Source organism: Mizuhopecten yessoensis, unplaced genomic scaffold (genome assembly GCF_002113885.1).
Source record: "Mizuhopecten yessoensis strain PY_sf001 unplaced genomic scaffold, ASM211388v2 scaffold10069, whole genome shotgun sequence".
Classification (NCBI taxonomy): domain Eukaryota; kingdom Metazoa; phylum Mollusca; class Bivalvia; order Pectinida; family Pectinidae; genus Mizuhopecten; species Mizuhopecten yessoensis.
The window spans coordinates 196,140-216,002 of record NW_018408363.1 but is presented as its reverse complement, the minus strand read 5'-3'; the positions used below and the strand labels follow the sequence as shown (position 1 = coordinate 216,002).

General features: G+C 36.5%; 1 protein-coding gene across 1 annotated transcript in view; it reads right to left on the bottom strand.

The window, feature by feature from the left end:
* LOC110459459 (receptor-type tyrosine-protein phosphatase kappa-like) overlaps positions 1-19,863 on the bottom strand; it is a 45,901-nt gene that overhangs the window by 7,290 nt on the left and 18,748 nt on the right. The window contains exons 7-21 of the mRNA XM_021511723.1: positions 19,594-19,731; positions 18,073-18,210; positions 17,331-17,442; positions 16,269-16,399; positions 15,276-15,433; positions 14,477-14,564; positions 13,816-13,901; positions 12,240-12,276; positions 11,917-12,014; positions 7,834-7,953; positions 6,201-6,349; positions 3,260-3,395; positions 2,302-2,451; positions 1,736-1,835; positions 727-800 (exon numbers count right to left, since the gene is read on the bottom strand). Of these exons, the coding sequence (XP_021367398.1) occupies positions 727-800; positions 1,736-1,835; positions 2,302-2,451; positions 3,260-3,395; positions 6,201-6,349; positions 7,834-7,953; positions 11,917-12,014; positions 12,240-12,276; positions 13,816-13,901; positions 14,477-14,564; positions 15,276-15,433; positions 16,269-16,399; positions 17,331-17,442; positions 18,073-18,210; positions 19,594-19,731 (1,715 nt within the window). The remainder of the gene's footprint in view (positions 1-726; positions 801-1,735; positions 1,836-2,301; positions 2,452-3,259; positions 3,396-6,200; positions 6,350-7,833; positions 7,954-11,916; positions 12,015-12,239; positions 12,277-13,815; positions 13,902-14,476; positions 14,565-15,275; positions 15,434-16,268; positions 16,400-17,330; positions 17,443-18,072; positions 18,211-19,593; positions 19,732-19,863) is intronic.

Sequence of the window (19,863 nt, the reverse complement as noted above, 5' to 3'; positions counted from 1 at the left end):
CCGCCCACCCACCCACCTGCCCGCCCGCTCACGTGATAACATAATACGTCCCCGTCTTCGACGGGCGTATAAAAACAATGCAAAATGGAAAGAATCAGCAACATCACTGCTGCATCCTGTAAAACCTATAATCTTCACTCTAAAACCAATGTGCTGACACGTTATGGCCTATCAAGAGCACAACTACATGCTGTATGTTTGCAGCTTCACGCACAGTAACCGTCAAACAGTACGCAGTTGTGCTTTGTAGAAGGCCTCCTTTGTATCACCTAAACATCAAAGATGGTATGAAACCAAGGCCGCACTCGTTTATCGCAATTCAAAGGGTTGAACTGGTTGGACCGGAGTTGTTAGTTTACGGAATAAGGTCGAACCTAATAATCTGATGCTGCTTTCAGGCGAGCCTTGACAAAGCCTTGACAAAGCCTTGCATGGCCTGCGTGAACATTTGCAGGTCTGCCAGGATTTATATCCGAAAATGTTACATTTCAATACAGATAAACAAGTTCAACTGGACACTGGAAAGGGGCCCAAGTTGCTTACATACATTTACTACAAGATGTACGGGTTGTACATTATGGAATATGTACGTTATTGAGTGATTTCATACCACTATAAATATTAAGAATGTATCTTTCAATCTCAAGTGATGTCTTCCCCCTCACAATTACTTTTTGATGTACACAACTTACTGATAAGAATATGGCATTGATGTACACAACTTACTGATAAGAATATGGCATTGATGTAGTCGTTACATCCCTCTACCTGAGTGTACAGGTGTGGCCGACATCGATTGGCTGAAAAGGGAAAATGATTCATTAACATAATGTTTGGAAAGTTGAGTGATATTAATAGTATGTTATACCAGGTGTCTTATACAACAAATAGATTATGATATGGAGTTCTACACAAGGTGTCTACCCTCACTTCGCAACCTACAGCTTGAATTTCCTGATTTTGTTTTTTCTAATATTTATACCAAAATACGATTGTAAGTATCAAATTAAAATGTTGATACCCTTAACGTGATCAGGCTATACTACTACGAATGTACTACTACTACTAAACATCTTAGAGCGAGATGATACCACTCTTACCCTATCTATGGAACAGTGTTGAGAAAAATCAACTGTATAACATGAAATGTCCGTGTGTCATTTCTTTCGGGGTTTGGAGCTTTCAACTTATTTTGAAGGTACAAACTTTCGTGGTTAGCCCATACAACGAAATGTTTTCATTGTTAGCCACGTACATCGAAATATATACCTGTCATTTCGAGAATCATTGGTCCAACACTGTAACACATTTGCGGTATGTTTTAAAACGGCAAAGATTCACACTTGTCAAACTCCTCTGTTCACGTCAAACGATTAAAACAATCATCACACAGGTAAAGTAAATATAACTGCGGTGGGAGTGTTGACATCATGCTAAGAAAACACTGACCTGTTCTCGCGACATAATAAATTCTTTTGCAAACGTATCCTTCGTTGTTGTTACATGGTCATAATCATACATGTACAATGTATCAGCTTATACTTTTGTGTGCACATGATTGATTGAAATAAAGGTCATATCATTTTCACATTTTCGTTGTTTATGTTCTTTCGAATTGTAGAAATATTTGTGGTATTTAGGTTCGTGGTTCCATTGCAACCACGAAAACCACGAAAGTTAATACACCGCGAATATTTCATGTTATACAGTATTGTTTTTAAATAATTATAATTACCTGGTAAAATATTCTTGACTCTATTTTTACCGAGGTTTTCTGGTAACATGGCTGCTTTGTATTCATCTGTATCCACGGTATGGGTGACCTCTTGTAATGCCTAGATAACACACACAAAACATGCATTTTAAAAAATACATCAGACTTTTTATATAGACTGAATAACACAGACCGTAAGTTTAAGTTACATACTCCATAGACAACATACGATGTAGTTGTTTATAATCTTCATGGCTTGTCACATGTAATCATAACAGCCCATGAATACTATAAGGACATACTGGGTCACAAGGTAGTTCCAGTATGTGATAAGTTTGTTTGTTTGTTTGTTTTTTAACATCCTTTTAACAGCTATGGTTATTTAAGGATGTGCCAGATTTTGGTGGTGGAGGAAAGCCACCAACCTGCCGCTAATACCTGGAACTGCCCCCACGTAGGCCTCAAACCCACAACCCAGTGGTGGAGGGCTAGTGTAAGCAGAATGTAAGACACCTTGATCACTCAGCCAGCGCAGCCCATTTGATAAGTTAACCGTTGTACACATTGATAAATATTATAGCTCTAACCTTGAACTGATCATCCAGGGCTGTAGTAAGTTGGTCAGGCTTGAGAGTAGACATGTCCTCATATCTCCGTCTGAACTGGTCATTTGGAATGGTGGTCTCTCCAGCCTTGAGGGCTTCTAACAGAGCCTCGTATACAAACACATACTGCTCCTGTTGGTTAAAATCAAACAGAACATTCAATAAATTTCAATATTTTGTTGTCATTGTTTTCTTATTTAAAGAGGACAACATATTTCTATTTTGTATGTAGAGCATGGTATTAATAAATTTCTGATTTCTACATCATCATAATTATATATATGATGAAACAAGAATTAGGATATATGTAATGTAACAGGATATAGAGAAAATGTAACAGCCAGACCGAGGTTCGAACCCGGGACCCTCTGAACTCTAGACGGATGCTCTACCAATTGAGCTACCTGGTCGCCGACGATGGACCCAGTCCAGTTCCACTATAGTAACAAGGAGGATTATAATGTGGGTGTCAGGCATACCTAGGTCTGCAATCTTATTTAAAACAAATCATTCATTTTAATCTCAGGTGCAGGATCATATAATATTACATGGGGGGTCATTTTCTACTAGACTTTCATTCATTATCTGTATGCTTTAGGTATGCTATCCAATACTGAGCTTAGAGGTCATCACGCTGATTGGTTAGAGACAGAAAGGCACAGGAATGTGAGCCCTGATGTCCTGGTGCCATATCCTACACTGTAACACAGTTAGATCCCACAAGGTAATGTATCAGAGAAGGGTGAGTTTAAATCAAGAATTTATCACAGAGGAATATATGCAGTGAAAGATCTTGTTTGAATCAGATTTCGAGGACAGTATAACGATTATACTTCTTCATTAAGTGTTGATATTTGTGATCCACCCAGGTCTGTATTAGAGACGTTTGTAGCAAACTTAGTCCTGTAATAAGAGATTTTAAACTGAGGGTGTGACATACCCAGGTCTGGATCATGTTTATCCGGTTACACCTCATGAGCTGGGCGCTTCTCAGCACATCTACCACTCCCTCCGCCTTGGCCTGGTACATCAGGTAGTCCAGGGCAATGTAGGTCCCTGACCGTCCGATACCCGCACTGTAACACAACACATATACTCTTAATCTCTTAATAATGAATACCAGATACCCGCACTGTAACACAACACAGATACTCTTAATAGTGAATACCCGATACCCGCACTGTAACACAACACAGATACTCTTAATCTCTTAATAATGAATACCTGATACCGCACTGTAACACAACACAGATACTCTTAATAGTGAATACCAGATACCCGCACTGTAACACAACACAGATACTCTTAATCTCTTATTAGTGAATACCTGATACCTGCACTGTAACACAACACAGATACTCTTAATCTCTTAATAGTGAATACCTGATACCTGCACTGTAACACAACACAGATACTCTTAATCTCTTAATAGTGAATACCTGATACCTGCACTGTAACACAACACAGATACTCTTAATCTCTTAATAGTGAATACCTGATACCTGCACTGTAACACAACACAGATACTCTTAATCTCTTAATAGTGAATACCTGATACCTGCACTGTAACACAACACAGATACTCTTAATCTCTTAATAGTGAATACCTGATACCTGCACTGTAACACAACACAGATACTCTTAATCTCTTAATAGTGAATACCTGATACCTGCACTGTAACACAACACAGATACTCTTAATCTCTTAATAGTGAATACCTGATACCTGCACTGTAACACAACACAGATACTCTTAATCTCTTAATAGTGAATACCTGATACCTGCACTGTAACACAACACAGATACTCTTAATCTCTTAATAGTGAATACCTGATACCTGCACTGTAACACAACACAGATACTCTTAATCTCTTAATAGTGAATACCTGATACCTGCACTGTAACACAACACAGATACTCTTAATCTCTTAATAGTGAATACCTGATACCTGCACTGTAACACAACACAGATACTCTTAATCTCTTAATAGTGAATACCTGATACCTGCACTGTAACACAACACAGATACTCTTAATCTCTTAATAGTGAATACCTGATACCTGCACTGTAACACAACACAGATACTCTTAATCTCTTAATAGTGAATACCTGATACCTGCACTGTAACACAACACAGATACTCTTAATCTCTTAATAGTGAATACCTGATACCTGCACTGTAACACAACACAGATACTCTTAATCTCTTAATAGTGAATACCAGATACCTGCACTGTAACACAACACAGATACTCTTAATAGTGAATACCTGATACCTGCACTGTAACACAACACAGATACTCTTAATCTCTTAATAGTGAATACCTGATACCTGCACTGTAACACAACACAGATACTCTTAATCTCTTAATAGTGAATACCTGATACCTGCACTGTAACACAACACAGATACTCTTAATCTCTTAATAGTGAATACCTGATACCTGCACTGTAACACAACACAGATACTCTTAATCTCTTAATAGTGAATACCTGATACCTGCACTGTAACACAACACAGATACTCTTAATCTCTTAATAGTGAATACCTGATACCTGCACTGTAACACAACACAGATACTCTTAATCTCTTAATAGTGAATACCTGATACCTGCACTGTAACACAACACAGATACTCTTAATCTCTTAATAGTGAATACCTGATACCTGCACTGTAACACAACACAGATACTCTTAATCTCTTAATAGTGAATACCTGATACCTGCACTGTAACACAACACAGATACTCTTAATCTCTTAATAGTGAATACCTGATACCTGCACTGTAACACAACACAGATACTCTTAATCTCTTAATAGTGAATACCAGATACCTGCACTGTAACACAACACAGATACTCTTAATCTCTTAATAGTGAATACCTGATACCCGCACTGTAACACAACACAGATACTCTTAATCTCTTAATAGCGAATACCTGATACCGGCACTGTAACACAACACAGTACTGAACAAATTTCTGCATTGGCCATGAAACACAAACTCATTTCATATTCAATCGTTTTAGAAAGGTTGATAAAAATTTGAAACCGAAAGTGCCGGTTTCTGGAGTGATTTCACTGAACTGGATAACAAATTGAGGGTGTACTCAAGTACTGTACATAGAAATATTCTGTCTGCATGCATAAGACAAGAGGCCCAATTGGTCTTTATCGTTCATCTGTTCTTCAATGTTGTAGGCAAATTAGCGAAATAGGTATCATTATAACTTATGGAGCGATCTTTGTTGGAAGATTTAAATTACTCATGCATCTTCACAGTTTGTCATGCTTCTTTGCATTTACAAACTTGATAGTGTTTTACCCCAGCAAGCTACAGGCTAAATACTACTACTCTAGGACTCGAGGACCTAAGAGAAACACTGTGAAGTTTATCATACATTTGACTCCCTTGACTGAGAAAGTCGGTCCATGTCAACTTACAACATAATAGCCATTCACACAAGCAAGATACAGGTCAAATATCATTACTCGAAACCTCATAAATCTTTATAGAAAATGTTTTGAAGATTAAAATAAACACTTGATCCTTATTTCATTTGAATGCAGCTGATAGCCTTTTGTTACAATGGGAGAACTTGGGTAAAGATATTTAGCCTGAAGCCTGTTGGACTGAAGGGCTATCAAAATGGTTCAAATGAATAACATTGACCCGCTTTTAAGGTGAGCAAAAGACTGGGTTAATTCAGAAGAAGTTATTTTTTAATTATTAAAGATATATGACTTCCATCTCATAAACCGAAAGGCACTTTATTCCAGGTGAGATATTAAAAGTATTCATATATATATAGCAAAAATGCAACATGCTAAATATCTTTTCACTACATAATTGATGTAAGTACTAAGGATTCGTTACCTGCAGTGTACAATGATTGGAGCCGTACTCTCTGGGGTGTACGTTTCAACCTTACGCTTGAATGTGAGCAGTGGTGTTGGATAGGTCAGTGCGCCATGATCAGACCAGGATGTGAAGTGAAACTGTTTCACAGTCCGACTAGACTCGTTCTTCAAAAAGACAAGGGTTGAACACATCTAAATACAAGGCATGGCATGCACAACAAAATAGTCTTCATAAAGATAGTAAATGAACTTCAAGCAACAAGAAAGACTTTATAAAGATATTGAATGAACTTCAAGCTCAAGGTGTCAAGAAATATATCTAGCATCATTTCCTAGTTAATTCTATTGTGTCATCTAATCAAATATTATGTGAAGCATGGTTTGGGAAAAAGAAGACATGCAAAGGTGGATCGTCGTTGTCCAGAAGCTCTTCCAAATATAAGATAATATCGACTATCTATTGCTATGTTAAGCAGGCTTACTGAAACATCTGACCAGCTGAATTTTAGCTTTGTCTCCCAGCACAAATGAGTATATCAAGGCTGGAAGTTACAGGCAAGTTGTTGAGACGGGAGTGGGTTGCCAGACTGTTCTTATAACCATAATACATTTATTCTATAACTCTTTATCAAATTTAATACCAACACAACCTCTGACATGAGGATTTTTTTATACGACTCCCCCAATCACGCTGTGTTGATGTACACATGCTCCTGACCTTTTAGGGATTCTTCCAAGATTGCAAGTCTACACTACAGTTTCCAGAGATGCTCATGCACATTTATCAACTTCAATGTTAAACAAAAGAACTTTGTTTGATGCTATTCCACAGCGAAGTTTTTCTATTAAAAACAAACATAAAAAGATTTGCACCATGCATTTCAGTATTGTAGATGCTTGCTTCTGTATGCTTTCCTTAAAGGACAGATGTCTATCAAGCTGTTTTTGAGCCCCCTTGATGAATCCTTGCTCATATTGTCGATGGCTAAGGTTGATTTTTGGTCCAAATAGGGGTCTAACTGGGTAAGCACCGATAGAGAGAAAACTACTAAAAAATGTTCTTTTTTTCTTCTTGGAATTTTGTAAATATACAAATATTAACCACAAGTTTGTTTTAAGATCGACAGAACATTTGTTTGTATCATCATTATACTTCTACTTATACATTTATAAAAAAAATCCTTAAACAAAAAGACATAAAACATCTCCCTGTCCGATTTATATATATGAAATCAAATTGTTTTGACGAAAGAAAATCTACATCTTTAATTTGAATGTAAGTTTTGGAAAAGGAAATAGTATATCTTTAATTTGAACATAAGTTCAGAGAAATATAATTAATTGTCACATTGTTTTGAGGAAACATTTTTGTGCATTACCCCCCTTACTCTACTCAGATTCCCAGAACTTCGATTAGGGTCAACCACTAATCTTATCTGTTCTAACAGTGCACTAGCTAGGTATCATTTGAACCGGACAACACCTGGATGTCAAACGCCCTTAAACAGCCTTATGGGCTTCTATTCTAGCCATTCAACGACAAGTTTAAACGAGAAATACTGTGACATAGATCAGACACATACCCAGTAGTCCTAACAATGGAATACCGCCTATTGGTAAGTCTACCAGTCTGACATGCAGACACTTACCAGCGAGATGTTGAAGGTGCGGATTGTAAAGTCAGTAAACACTGCCGTGTCCAGGATCTCCACATTAATACTACCATACTTCATACTGCCACTGTCAGGCCAGTACTGGTCACACTTTTTCTGCAGAAAAACAAAACATGGTATTAAATATAACCCTAGGGAAAAGAAGTCTCATTTGACCACTCATTAGCAATACTGTTGAATTTGCAATTTATAATGTAATCCTGATCACCACAAACTCTAACAAGAGGCCCAGAGGACCTGTATTGCTCACCTGAATATGTTTAAAATAATTGGTATGAAGTAAAGATATAGCACTCCATGGTAGTACATACGAAATTTCAGAAAGATCCATCCAGTACTTGAGATATAGCGAGAACAAACCTCAAACAGAGCCCCACCCCTATGCCCCTAGGGGGGTCATACCCACCAGTTATACAAAATTGAAACCCCTTGTTCCAAGGCTTCTCCAGACTAAATATGGATAAAATTCCTTAATCTCGATGGTCGAAGAAGGATTTTAAAGGTTTTACCTCTATTTCTCCTATTGGGCCCCACCCTTCTGTCCCCTGGGAGACCACACCCACTGATTATACAAAATTGAGTCCCCTTGGCCCAAGGATGCTCCAGACTAAATTAGGATAAAATTCCTTAATCCTTATGGTAGAAGAACGATTTTAAAGGTTTTACCTCTATTTCCCCTATTGGGCCCCGACTATCTGCCTCCAGGGGGGTTAGACACACCGTTTATACAGAATTGGTTCCCCTTCACCCAATGATGCTTCATACCAAATTTGGACAAAATCCTGTCATTCGTACAGAAGAAGAAGGTATTTGAAGAATTTGCTGTTTCCCCTAGTGGGCCCCTCCCTTCTGTCCCCAGGGGGGCCACACTCGCTGTTTATACGAAATTGAGTCCCTTTTGTCCAAGGATGCTCAAAACTAAATTAGGATAAAGTCCCTTGATCTATATGGTAGAAGAAGGATTATAAAGGTTTTACTTCTATTTCCCCTATTGGGCCCCCGCCCCTCAGGTCCCAGGGGTGCCCCACCCACTGTTTATATAAAATTAGTTCCCCTTTACCCAAGGATGCTCCACATCAAATATGGACCAAATCCTTTCATTCCTACAGAAGAAGAGAGATTTTAAAGAATAATTTGCCATGTTTCCCCTATTGGGTCACACCCCTCAGGCCCCTGGTGGGCCAGAACCACGGTTTATACAAAATTGGTTCCCCTTCATCCAAGGATGCTTCAGACAAAATATGGAACAAATCCTGGCATTCCTACAGAAGAAGAAGGATTTTAAAGAATGTGCTATATTTCCCCTATTGGGCCCCACCTCTCAGCCCCAAGGGGGGCCACACCCACCATTTATACAAAATTGAGTCCCCTTGGCCCAAGGATGCTCCAGACTAAATTAGAATAACATCCCTTAATCCCTACAGTAGAAGAAGGATTTTAAAGGTTTTACCTCTATTTCCCCTATTGGGCCAGACCAAATTTAGTCAATATCTACTTGGCCGTTCAGGACTAGAAACGTTTTAAAGGAAAAGTTGATGGACGGACGGACGGACGGACGCCAGACGCCGGACGCCGGACGCCGGACGCTGCGGTATGGCATAAGCTCACCATGGTCCTTCGGACCAGGTGAGCTAAAAACGAGGTACGATTATCTGGACGAACAAGCGTAAGGAAATAATATCAGAGATGAAATGTGTACAAATATTAAAGATAAAATGTGTAAAGTTGAAGTATTGAAAATACCACCAATATCATGGAGTACGGAAAACATTTTGGAATATGTCTGAAACGGTTAATATCAAATCACATACATGTATGACTTTACAACCATGTGTCAACTTTACTAACCTTGCATGCTTCCATGACATTTGTAAGCATGACAATTTTACAAGTCTTCTTCTGCCAAACCATTCTCCAAAAGTCTCGTATCATCACTTTTGTTGCCCCTGTTTTTAAAGAAGACTTCACATGTTGAAATTCCACTCAATCTCAATGATTTTAATACATGTACAATGAATTTCAACTCCAATATGAAAAAAAATATTTTCAGAAATTTTATGAGATCATGCATGACAGAAATTCATTTTTTTCCATAAACAGAATTAAGAACACAGTCCAATTAAAAGGTAAGAATGTAAAACGTTACAAATCTAGAACAATGAACTACTTACCCTGTGATGCTATATAGGCATTTGCCTTGGTATATCCCTTTGTAAAGAAAAGAAAGAAAAAATGTCAAAATATTCTAATTTCAAGAAACTGACTTATTTTAATCAAAAATCAGTGGAGATACATTTATAACATTTGCTAAGTAAAAAGATTTCAAGTGTCTTGCAGATATATTTACATTTAGAACTTGTACTGAATGATCACATTACATACAATGACAACTCAAAATTTTACAAGACTACATATTGTACTGATTTTAGTGCACTCATATTTTAGTACATTATCAAATTTTAACAAATTCTTGCATTATATAGATGAATTTACACACTCATATTTACTGCAATCAAAATTCAGCACAATACTATAAGAATGAAATGTGCTAAAATAAGAATACTACTAAAAAACTCTAACACATACTGTAAGAGTTTTTTAGTAGTATTCTTATTTTAGCACATTTCATTCTTATAGTGATTAAAATGACTTAACGAAATGTTTTTTTTTTAAGGTCAAATAATATCTCATTAAGGATCCCTGTCCCACTGCCCTGTGGGTTCCCGTGTATACAGTAACCTCCCTTTGATTTCATGTTGGAATAACTGTAGCACAGTTGTGTCTGGACAGTTCTGTTGACCGGGCAGCTCATACAGTTAGAGCAATAGTAAAAGAAGAGGCCCAATGGGCCTGCATTGCTCACCTGGTATAAATCTCACACTTGTAACCTTAAAAGTGATCTAAAATAAAGCTACAGGCAAAATATCAGTATTTATGAATAAAATTCATTCAAAAGATCCTGTTATTTTTTTTAAAAACATTCCACCCCTGTTATTGAAAGTCGAACAAGGTCATTATGTTGAACAAATTATATAGCCTTTCATCTCAGGATGCAACTTGCAAAATATCAACATTCCGGGACCCATGGTTATTCAGAAGAGGTCGTTTAAAGATTTAAAACAAATTTGACCCCTGTGACCTTGAATATAAGTCAAGGTCATTCACTTTAACAAACATGGTAGTCCTTGATCCCAGTATGCTACTGACTAAATATCAACATCCTGGGCCTTTTGGTTATTCAGAACAAGTTGTTTAAACATTTTGAACATATTTGCTCCTTGTGACCTTGAATATGATTCAAGGTCGTGCATTTAAACAAACTTGGTAGCCCTTCATCCTAGTATGCTACTGACTAAATATCAACATCCTGGGCCTTTTAGTTATTCAGNTCACACCCCTCAGGCCCCTGGTGGGCCAGAACCACGGTTTATACAAAATTGGTTCCCCTTCACCCAAGGATGCTTCAGACAAAATATGGAACAAATCCTGGCATTCCTACAGAAGAAGAAGGATTTTAAAGAATGTGCTATATTTCCCCTATTGGGCCCCACCTCTCAGCCCCAAGGGGGGCCACACCCACCATTTATACAAAATTGAGTCCCCTTGGCCCAAGGATGCTCCAGACTAAATTAGAATAACATCCCTTAATCCCTACAGTAGAAGAAGGATTTTAAAGGTTTTACCTCTATTTCCCCTATTGGACCAGACCAAATTTAGTCAATATCTACTTGGCCGTTCAGGACTAGAAACGTTTTAAAGGAAAAGTTGACGGACGGACGGACGCCAGACACCGGACGCCGCGGTATGGCATAAGCTCACCATGGTCCTTCGGACCAGGTGAGCTAAAAACGAGGTACGATTATCTGGACGAACAAGCGTAAGGAAATAATATCAGAGATGAAATGTGTACAAATATTAAAGATAAAATGTGTAAAGTTGAAGTATTGAAAATACCACCAATATCATGGAGTACGGAAAACATTTTGGAATATGTCTGAAACGGTTAATATCAAATCACATACATGTATGACTTTACAACCATGTGTCAACTTTACTAACCTTGCATGCTTCCATGACATTTGTAAGCATGACAATTTTACAAGTCTTCTTCTGCCAAACCATTCTCCAAAAGTCTCGTATCATCACTTTTGTTGCCCCTGTTTTTAAAGAAGACTTCACATGTTGAAATTCCACTCAATCTCAATGATTTTAATACATGTACAATGAATTTCAACTCCAATATGAAAAAAAATATTTTCAGAAATTTTATGAGATCATGCATGACAGAAATTCATTTTTTTCCATAAACAGAATTAAGAACACAGTCCAATTAAAAGGTAAGAATGTAAAACGTTACAAATTTAGAACAATGAACTACTTACCCTGTGATGCTATATAGGCATTTGCCTTGGTATATCCCTTTGTAAAGAAAAGAAAGAAAAAATGTCAAAATATTCTAATTTCAAGAAACTGACTTATTTTAATCAAAAATCAGTGGAGATACATTTATAACATTTGCTAAGTAAAAAGATTTCAAGTGTCTTGCAGATATATTTACATTTAGAACTTGTACTGAATGATCACATTACATACAATGACAACTCAAAATTTTACAAGACTACATATTGTACTGATTTTAGTGCACTCATATTTTAGTACATTATCAAATTTTAACAAATTCTTGCATTATATAGATGAATTTACACACTCATATTTACTGCAATCAAAATTCAGCACAATACTATAAGAATGAAATGTGCTAAAATAAGAATACTACTAAAAAACTCTAACACATACTGTAAGAGTTTTTTAGTAGTATTCTTATTTTAGCACATTTCATTCTTATAGTGATTAAAATGACTTAACGAAATGTTTTTTTTTTAAGGTCAAATAATATCTCATTAAGGATCCCTGTCCCACTGCCCTGTGGGTTCCCGTGTATACAGTAACCTCCCTTTGATTTCATGTTGGAATAACTGTAGCACAGTTGTGTCTGGACAGTTCTGTTGACCGGGCAGCTCATACAGTTAGAGCAATAGTAAAAGAAGAGGCCCAATGGGCCTGCATTGCTCACCTGGTATAAATCTCACACTTGTAACCTTAAAAGTGATCTAAAATAAAGCTACAGGCAAAATATCAGTATTTATGAATAAAATTCATTCAAAAGATCCTGTTATTTTTTTTAAAAACATTCCACCCCTGTTATTGAAAGTCGAACAAGGTCATTATGTTGAACAAATTATATAGCCTTTCATCTCAGGATGCAACTTGCAAAATATCAACATTCCGGGACCCATGGTTATTCAGAAGAGGTCGTTTAAAGATTTAAAACAAATTTGACCCCTGTGACCTTGAATATAAGTCAAGGTCATTCACTTTAACAAACATGGTAGTCCTTGATCCAAGTATGCTACTGACTAAATATCAACATCCTGGGCCTTTTGGTTATTCAGAACAAGTTGTTTAAACATTTTGAACATATTTGCTCCTTGTGACCTTGAATATGATTCAAGGTCGTGCATTTAAACAAACTTGGTAGCCCTTCATCCTAGTATGCTACTGACTAAATATCAACATCCTGGGCCTTTTAGTTATTCAGGCCAGGTGAGCTAACAATCTGAGGTCCAGGGTTGGAATCACAGTCTAGACAAGCTATTTTTTTTTACACTCAGAACACTTGTTACTGCTTATTTATTTTTATTTTTATTTTTTTCACATAAGTCCCATAAGGTATGGTTTTCTTTTAAGAAATGATTTATCAAAGCTATAATCCTGTTTGAAAAAAGTTTCCAAAGCACAGTTACAGCTTTTGGCAGTGGTACAAGGATCTTTAAGTGACAGGTAATTTGTTATCAGACAACTGTAATCATCCAGCATTAATCCAATTTCATTTACTGAGACTACAAATAGCCAACCAGTAACGAGGTACACAAGACACCAACATCATACTGTACTTACATCGATATAATTTGCATTGATGTAATCTGCCCCAACCTCTTCAGCATATTCCTCACCAGGATCTAATATCACTCTGGAGTGGTCGTCTGAAATGTGTGTCAAAGTACAATTTCAAGTCTCTCACATCTCAATACCTTGCTTTTTTGTTAAAATTTCATTTATCGTGCAATATTTTGTTTTAAATCGTGGTATCTTTTTTCAGGACTTATTTCAATTTTGCCATGTGGTTTCCCTCCCATTAACAACGAAAGGTTGATACGAAAAATTGGTAATTGATATATGCATCACTACTGTACATAGTACAACTAAATGTCTCGTTGTAATTATATGTACCGTATAACAGGTTATTTACGCTGGCTTAAAATTTTATTATATTGATCCAAAATTAGAATTCATTATATTGACCCAAAATTAGAAAACTAAATTAACACAGAATATTACTTTTCATGACAATATTACAGTTCTGATATTTATCATCGCAGCTCATTTTTACGCTTGTCATATCATTCTGTAGTTCATCTTTTATCGCGATCACATTATTGACCTGTGAAATTGCGGAAATATCATCCCCTGTGGAAATATCCTGTATCTTGTATTTACCATTATACTCTCATTGGCATTCCCTGTCCAATATCTACGAGAACCTTAACATGACACTTACATGCGATAATGTTGCCGTATCTGTTTTTTGGACGATTTTCTGGTTTCTTAGCTGCCTCACACAAAGCCATCAGGCCATGGGGTAGTTCCTGTGAAAAATATGCAAGACTTATAAAACCACTATATCAGGACTACATTTATTATGTGTTATATGAAACACATCTGTGTGTTAAAAGATAGGGAATTCCAAATTAAGTGGAATAATAAAATAATTCCTCAATTTGGGAGCAAGATAGAAAATCTCAACTTTTACGGTAAGATTATACATGACAAGCCTGTGGCTCCCTATTGCTGGGTATTTAAGAATCTAACTCCAAGGATTGAGATTTTCTGTCTCATACCTCAAAAGGAAAAGTTTTGGCAGACGAAGAAAGCTTGCTACACCACACACCTAGGCAGTAGCTATACGAAGACATAACCTGATTGTAACTGATGTCGTTTAATTTTGTTCATTAACACAGGAGAGATACATTCATAAAAGAATATTTTCTTCATATTTAGCTTTCATAAATCAACAAAGCATCACATTACTGGGATAAATATAAAATTTCCCACTCGCTTCTATGCTTAAGCCAACATCAATTGATTTTTTATTTTCTTTCATATTCAGCTTTCATAAATATAAAAAGCATCACATTATGGCACTGGGATAAAATATATAATTTCGACTGCTTATATATGCTTAATTAATCCAACATAATTTGATTGAACATTGTTAAGTAACATCAAAATAATATCATTGTTTGCAATATGATTTTACAATTAAGACATCAATATGACAAATTTGACATAGTCCTTACAGAAAACTCCTTCTTGAATCCATCACATTCCTGTGCCTTGTTGAGTTTGATGTAGTCGTACAGGTCCTGTACTTTGACAGGCATGCTCTGTTTGTGTGTATTGACGTTAGCATAGATCGGTTCTTCATCGCATGGTTCAGACTCAAGACTTGCAACACCTGTCAACAAATGCAGTACATTTAACTCCAACCACCTGGGTACTGTAACACCACTTTCTTCAGAGGTATATAGATAGCTACTGTGTAAGTTTAAAACTAGAGCTGTCGCCAGGATGGCTGACTAATACCCCCGCTTCTGCCAAGTTATGTTTATTTGAGATCCCAAATTAAAATGACAGTGCACAACTACATAAGATACTGATCATTCATGCAAAGTTTCAATTAAATCCACCTGTTAATTAAGGGGGAGTTTTCCAGACAAGTTACTGCGGACGACAGACAGACAGACAGACAGACAGACAGGGTGATTCCAGTATACCCTCCCCCCCTAACTTCGTTGCAGGGGTATAATTATATGTTATTTGTGGAAATAAGAGTAATTTAGATATGTTTACTGTGTACACAAAATTTGACTATTTTGAATATTTACAGAGCACTTATGTAGCGTTACTTTACTGGAGATTGTTGGGTATATAGTGTTACTTTACTGGAGATTGTTGGGTATATAGTGTTACTTTACTAGATATATTTGTTTGTAGTGTTACTCGACTTCATCGCTATATATTTTCCAGAATTATTAAAAATTACGATCTGCAATTTGACGATCAATCTGTGTTTAAAATAATTATCGTTTGGGGCGAATGTTTACAGAAAGGGATACCCAACTAACTTCTCTCATTTTCAAGGTTTTTTCAAGGACTCATAATTAACATTAAATTAACATTAACAAGTAAGTACAACAAGTTAATACTAATTAATAGCCACTCTGTGATTTTCAACGGATTCCATAATACAAATCTGTATAAATTGATACAAGATTGTTTGATCAACGTACCATTAGTACCATTAGCCCGTATGAGCTGATCTGTTTCCCGTGTACTCTCTATTGGATCCTCTTCAATTGGTAACTTATTGGGTTTGTCACTTTTCTGTTGTACCTCCAATGTCTTCCTAAATCTCCTTTTTCTACAGAAAACAAGGCATCTCACAAGTGATACAAATCCTCTCTCATTCACACATTGTGAGACATATACAAAATGTGACAGCAAAAATACTTTTGCACGAATCTGTTGAAGGTATTGTCATGGCAAATACTTGTATCAAGTTTCATGAAATTCCATTCGGTAATGAAGTCGCCAGAGCGACGAGGAAGATTTTCTAAAAAGAGTAACAGTGACCTTGACCTTCAACATAGAAACCCCAAACGCGAACTTGTTCAAGGCATTACCATACAAAACATTTGTATGAAGTTTCATGAAATTCCATTCAGTAATGAAGTCATTAGAGTGATGACAAAGTGTTTTTTCTAAAAATAGTAGCAGTGACCTTGACCTTCAACGTGGAAACATGGAACGAGACAGTTAGTGAGCTACTGTAGTTCATTCAGGCCATGCTTGATTTATAGACATGGAAAGGAACCAAAAAACTAATTACATGTATCCACATAGATAAGCACAGTTTTTTTGCTGTTGTGGGAATGAACTTAACACCAACTAATGAACACTTTCATGAAATCAGTGGGACTGGTATGTGCTGGTCACGTGACTGGTATGTGCTGGTCACGTGACTGGTATGTGCTTGTCACGTGACTGGTATGTGCTGGTCACGTGACTGGTATCTGCTGGTCACGTGACTGGTATGTGCTGGTCACGTGACTGGTATGTGCTGGTCACGTGACTGGTACATTCCGTTTGAGACTTGCACAAAATATACTACATTATCTACAATATGTCATAAATGTTGTTGTGAAAAAAAAACTATAAATAAAAAAAAAACAAGAAAAAAAAACCCAAGAAATTGTTTGAGAACTGAATATTTCAAACTTAATTTCTACCGATTAAATCAAATCAAGGTATCAACAATGTCAATTAGACTACAGTGGGGACACATCACTCACCTGTACACCACAAATACTATCACTGCGATGATTAGTATAAAGATGATTGCTCCTGCGATTGCTCCCCCAGCTGCACCACCACCACTGTTTGCTCCAGGATTGTTGAGCATCACTGGAAAATACCCTGACATCAGTAGGATTGACAGTGCTTAAAGGGACTTATACAAAATGGCTTTTTTCCTTTAAACTTTCATCGCCGTGATATATGGTAGATGGGGTCAGAAGGTGGGACACTTATAATTGATGAAATATGGCTATGCTTTTTGGAGTGTAAATATATGTCAATTTTAATAAATCAATGCTCTTTGAAAAGACTAATTAAGGGACCACTTCTGATCCGTCTCTTAGAATCTTTCTAAATAGAGATTTATTGCATTATACTTCATTTGCATTTATCATTGTTCTCAAGAACAATAGGAACACATGTTAAAATTTCACTGTCATAATGTCAATGATTCCATAAGCCCTAACCTTAACTGGGATCAGATCTGATTCCATACAGATCTCCCTATATAGAGCATATGTGAAGATACAAAACCTACTCCATAAGATAATGAATTGTCTGAAGATACAAAACCTACTAGAATAATGAATTGTCTGAAGTTACAAAACCTACTCTGTAAGAATAATGAATTGTGCGAAGATACAAAACCTACTAATAATTGAACACAGGCGTTTGATTTGCTTTGTATCATTCTAGAAAAAGTAAGGGTGTACAATAAACAGTGTCTAACAGTCTTACCCTGGGCACATATACTGCCCGTATATCCCGGGGCACATCCTGCCACACATTCACCGGTCTCTATGTCGCAAGGCTCTTCGTCTTTACAGCTGCCACATGTGTTTGAACAATTGACACCATACAAGCCCTCGTCACAACCTGGAATGGTTTATATTGATATTGAATTGTATTTTCTGAATGCTAACATGTCTTTTGGTTTTTGTTTCTGGTTTAAACTATAGTCTCAAATAACATATTTTCTTTTATGCCTGAAAATTCTATACAGACTAAATAAATATGTTGATTAAAATATTTCACAAAATATACTGATTTACTGTAGATAAAATTTGACTGTATAAGATCCAGAACAGTAACAGAAATGCCAAGAGATAATGAAGTTCTAATTAATATAAGCTTGATATACTAAAAAACAAATATGGAACAAGTTTTAACAAATTATATTAATCACTCTTGTTTGCCTGGATGTTAGCGCGTTGGTGGTCTTAATGTGGAAGTAAACCGGAGTACCCGGAGAAAGCCTACGTGGTCGGGCAGGTGACTCCGTACCTTTTCACCTCCGATCGCCTTGGTGAAAGGAAAGTGCGCTATCCACTGTGCCTACCGACAACCCAGTCCTAATTACCATAGGAGATTTGAGCTCTTTTTCCACAGACAATAGGTAATACAGCATTGTGAAACATTTTTTTTTGTCTCCATGCTACTGTTCAAGTGGAAATACTTGCAGTGTGGAAATAAGTGATGGGCAATCGGTTTAAAATCGTAATCGATCATCAGTTTGTAATCATATGACGTAAACTGTTGATGATCGATTGCATAATCGGTTTATAGTTTTATGGCACTCAGACAGAACACCAAAATAAAGTGAGAGCACTACTATTACTAGACAGAGTTGTTCACTAAACATTAGGTTTCGTTCTTTTATAATTAATGGTTATCAAGCAAATTTTTGCATTTTTATCGATCATAAAGTATAAATCATAAGAATATAATAACCTTTAAAGCATAATTTACACGGAAGACATTTGAATACAATTATTTTAATGATGAATCAATCATATCGATTATGGAATTTGTAATCAATAATCGAAATCGGAGAGGGCAAACCGATCGATTTTCGATTATAATTGACCATCAAACCCATCTCTAGTGGAAATGCTCACATTTTTCACAGTGAGTCAAATAATATTTGTTTAGACTATATACAGATTATAGATACATGGAATAGATAGATTTCAGAACCATTGTCAACACGAACATTTCCAAACCACTTTTAAGCTGAAACAGATACAGGACAATTTCACTTTTGCACTGTTTTTGTCACTGAATGAGATAACAAATTTAGTTTAGTTTTAAAATGCCAGAGAGCAATAATTTGGCAGGGCTGAAATATTCTGGTATACATGCTGTTAACTACTGCCTCTATATGCTAGGGGTGTTAGTACATGATGGGCTACTTTATACTACAATTGTAGTAGCATTGTACAGACTGATGTACTGTAACAGTTAACAAAGCAGACATACCCTGGTCACAGAGGTAGCTGATCCAGCCAGGGCTGCAGCCCAGCCCACATCTTCCGTCGATGTGGTGACAATTTGTCTCGTCTTTACACCTTCCGCAAGTTCTTGTGCAGTTCATACCATAACTGCCACCGGTACAAGCTACGCACAAAGAAAAATAGTACAGTTTTTTTTTAAATGTTTCAAATCATTTACCTAAAGTTACATGTAACTGTAAGAAAAATGCATCAGAATAATTGATAAAAGCAACAAAAATATAACTTTTTACATTAC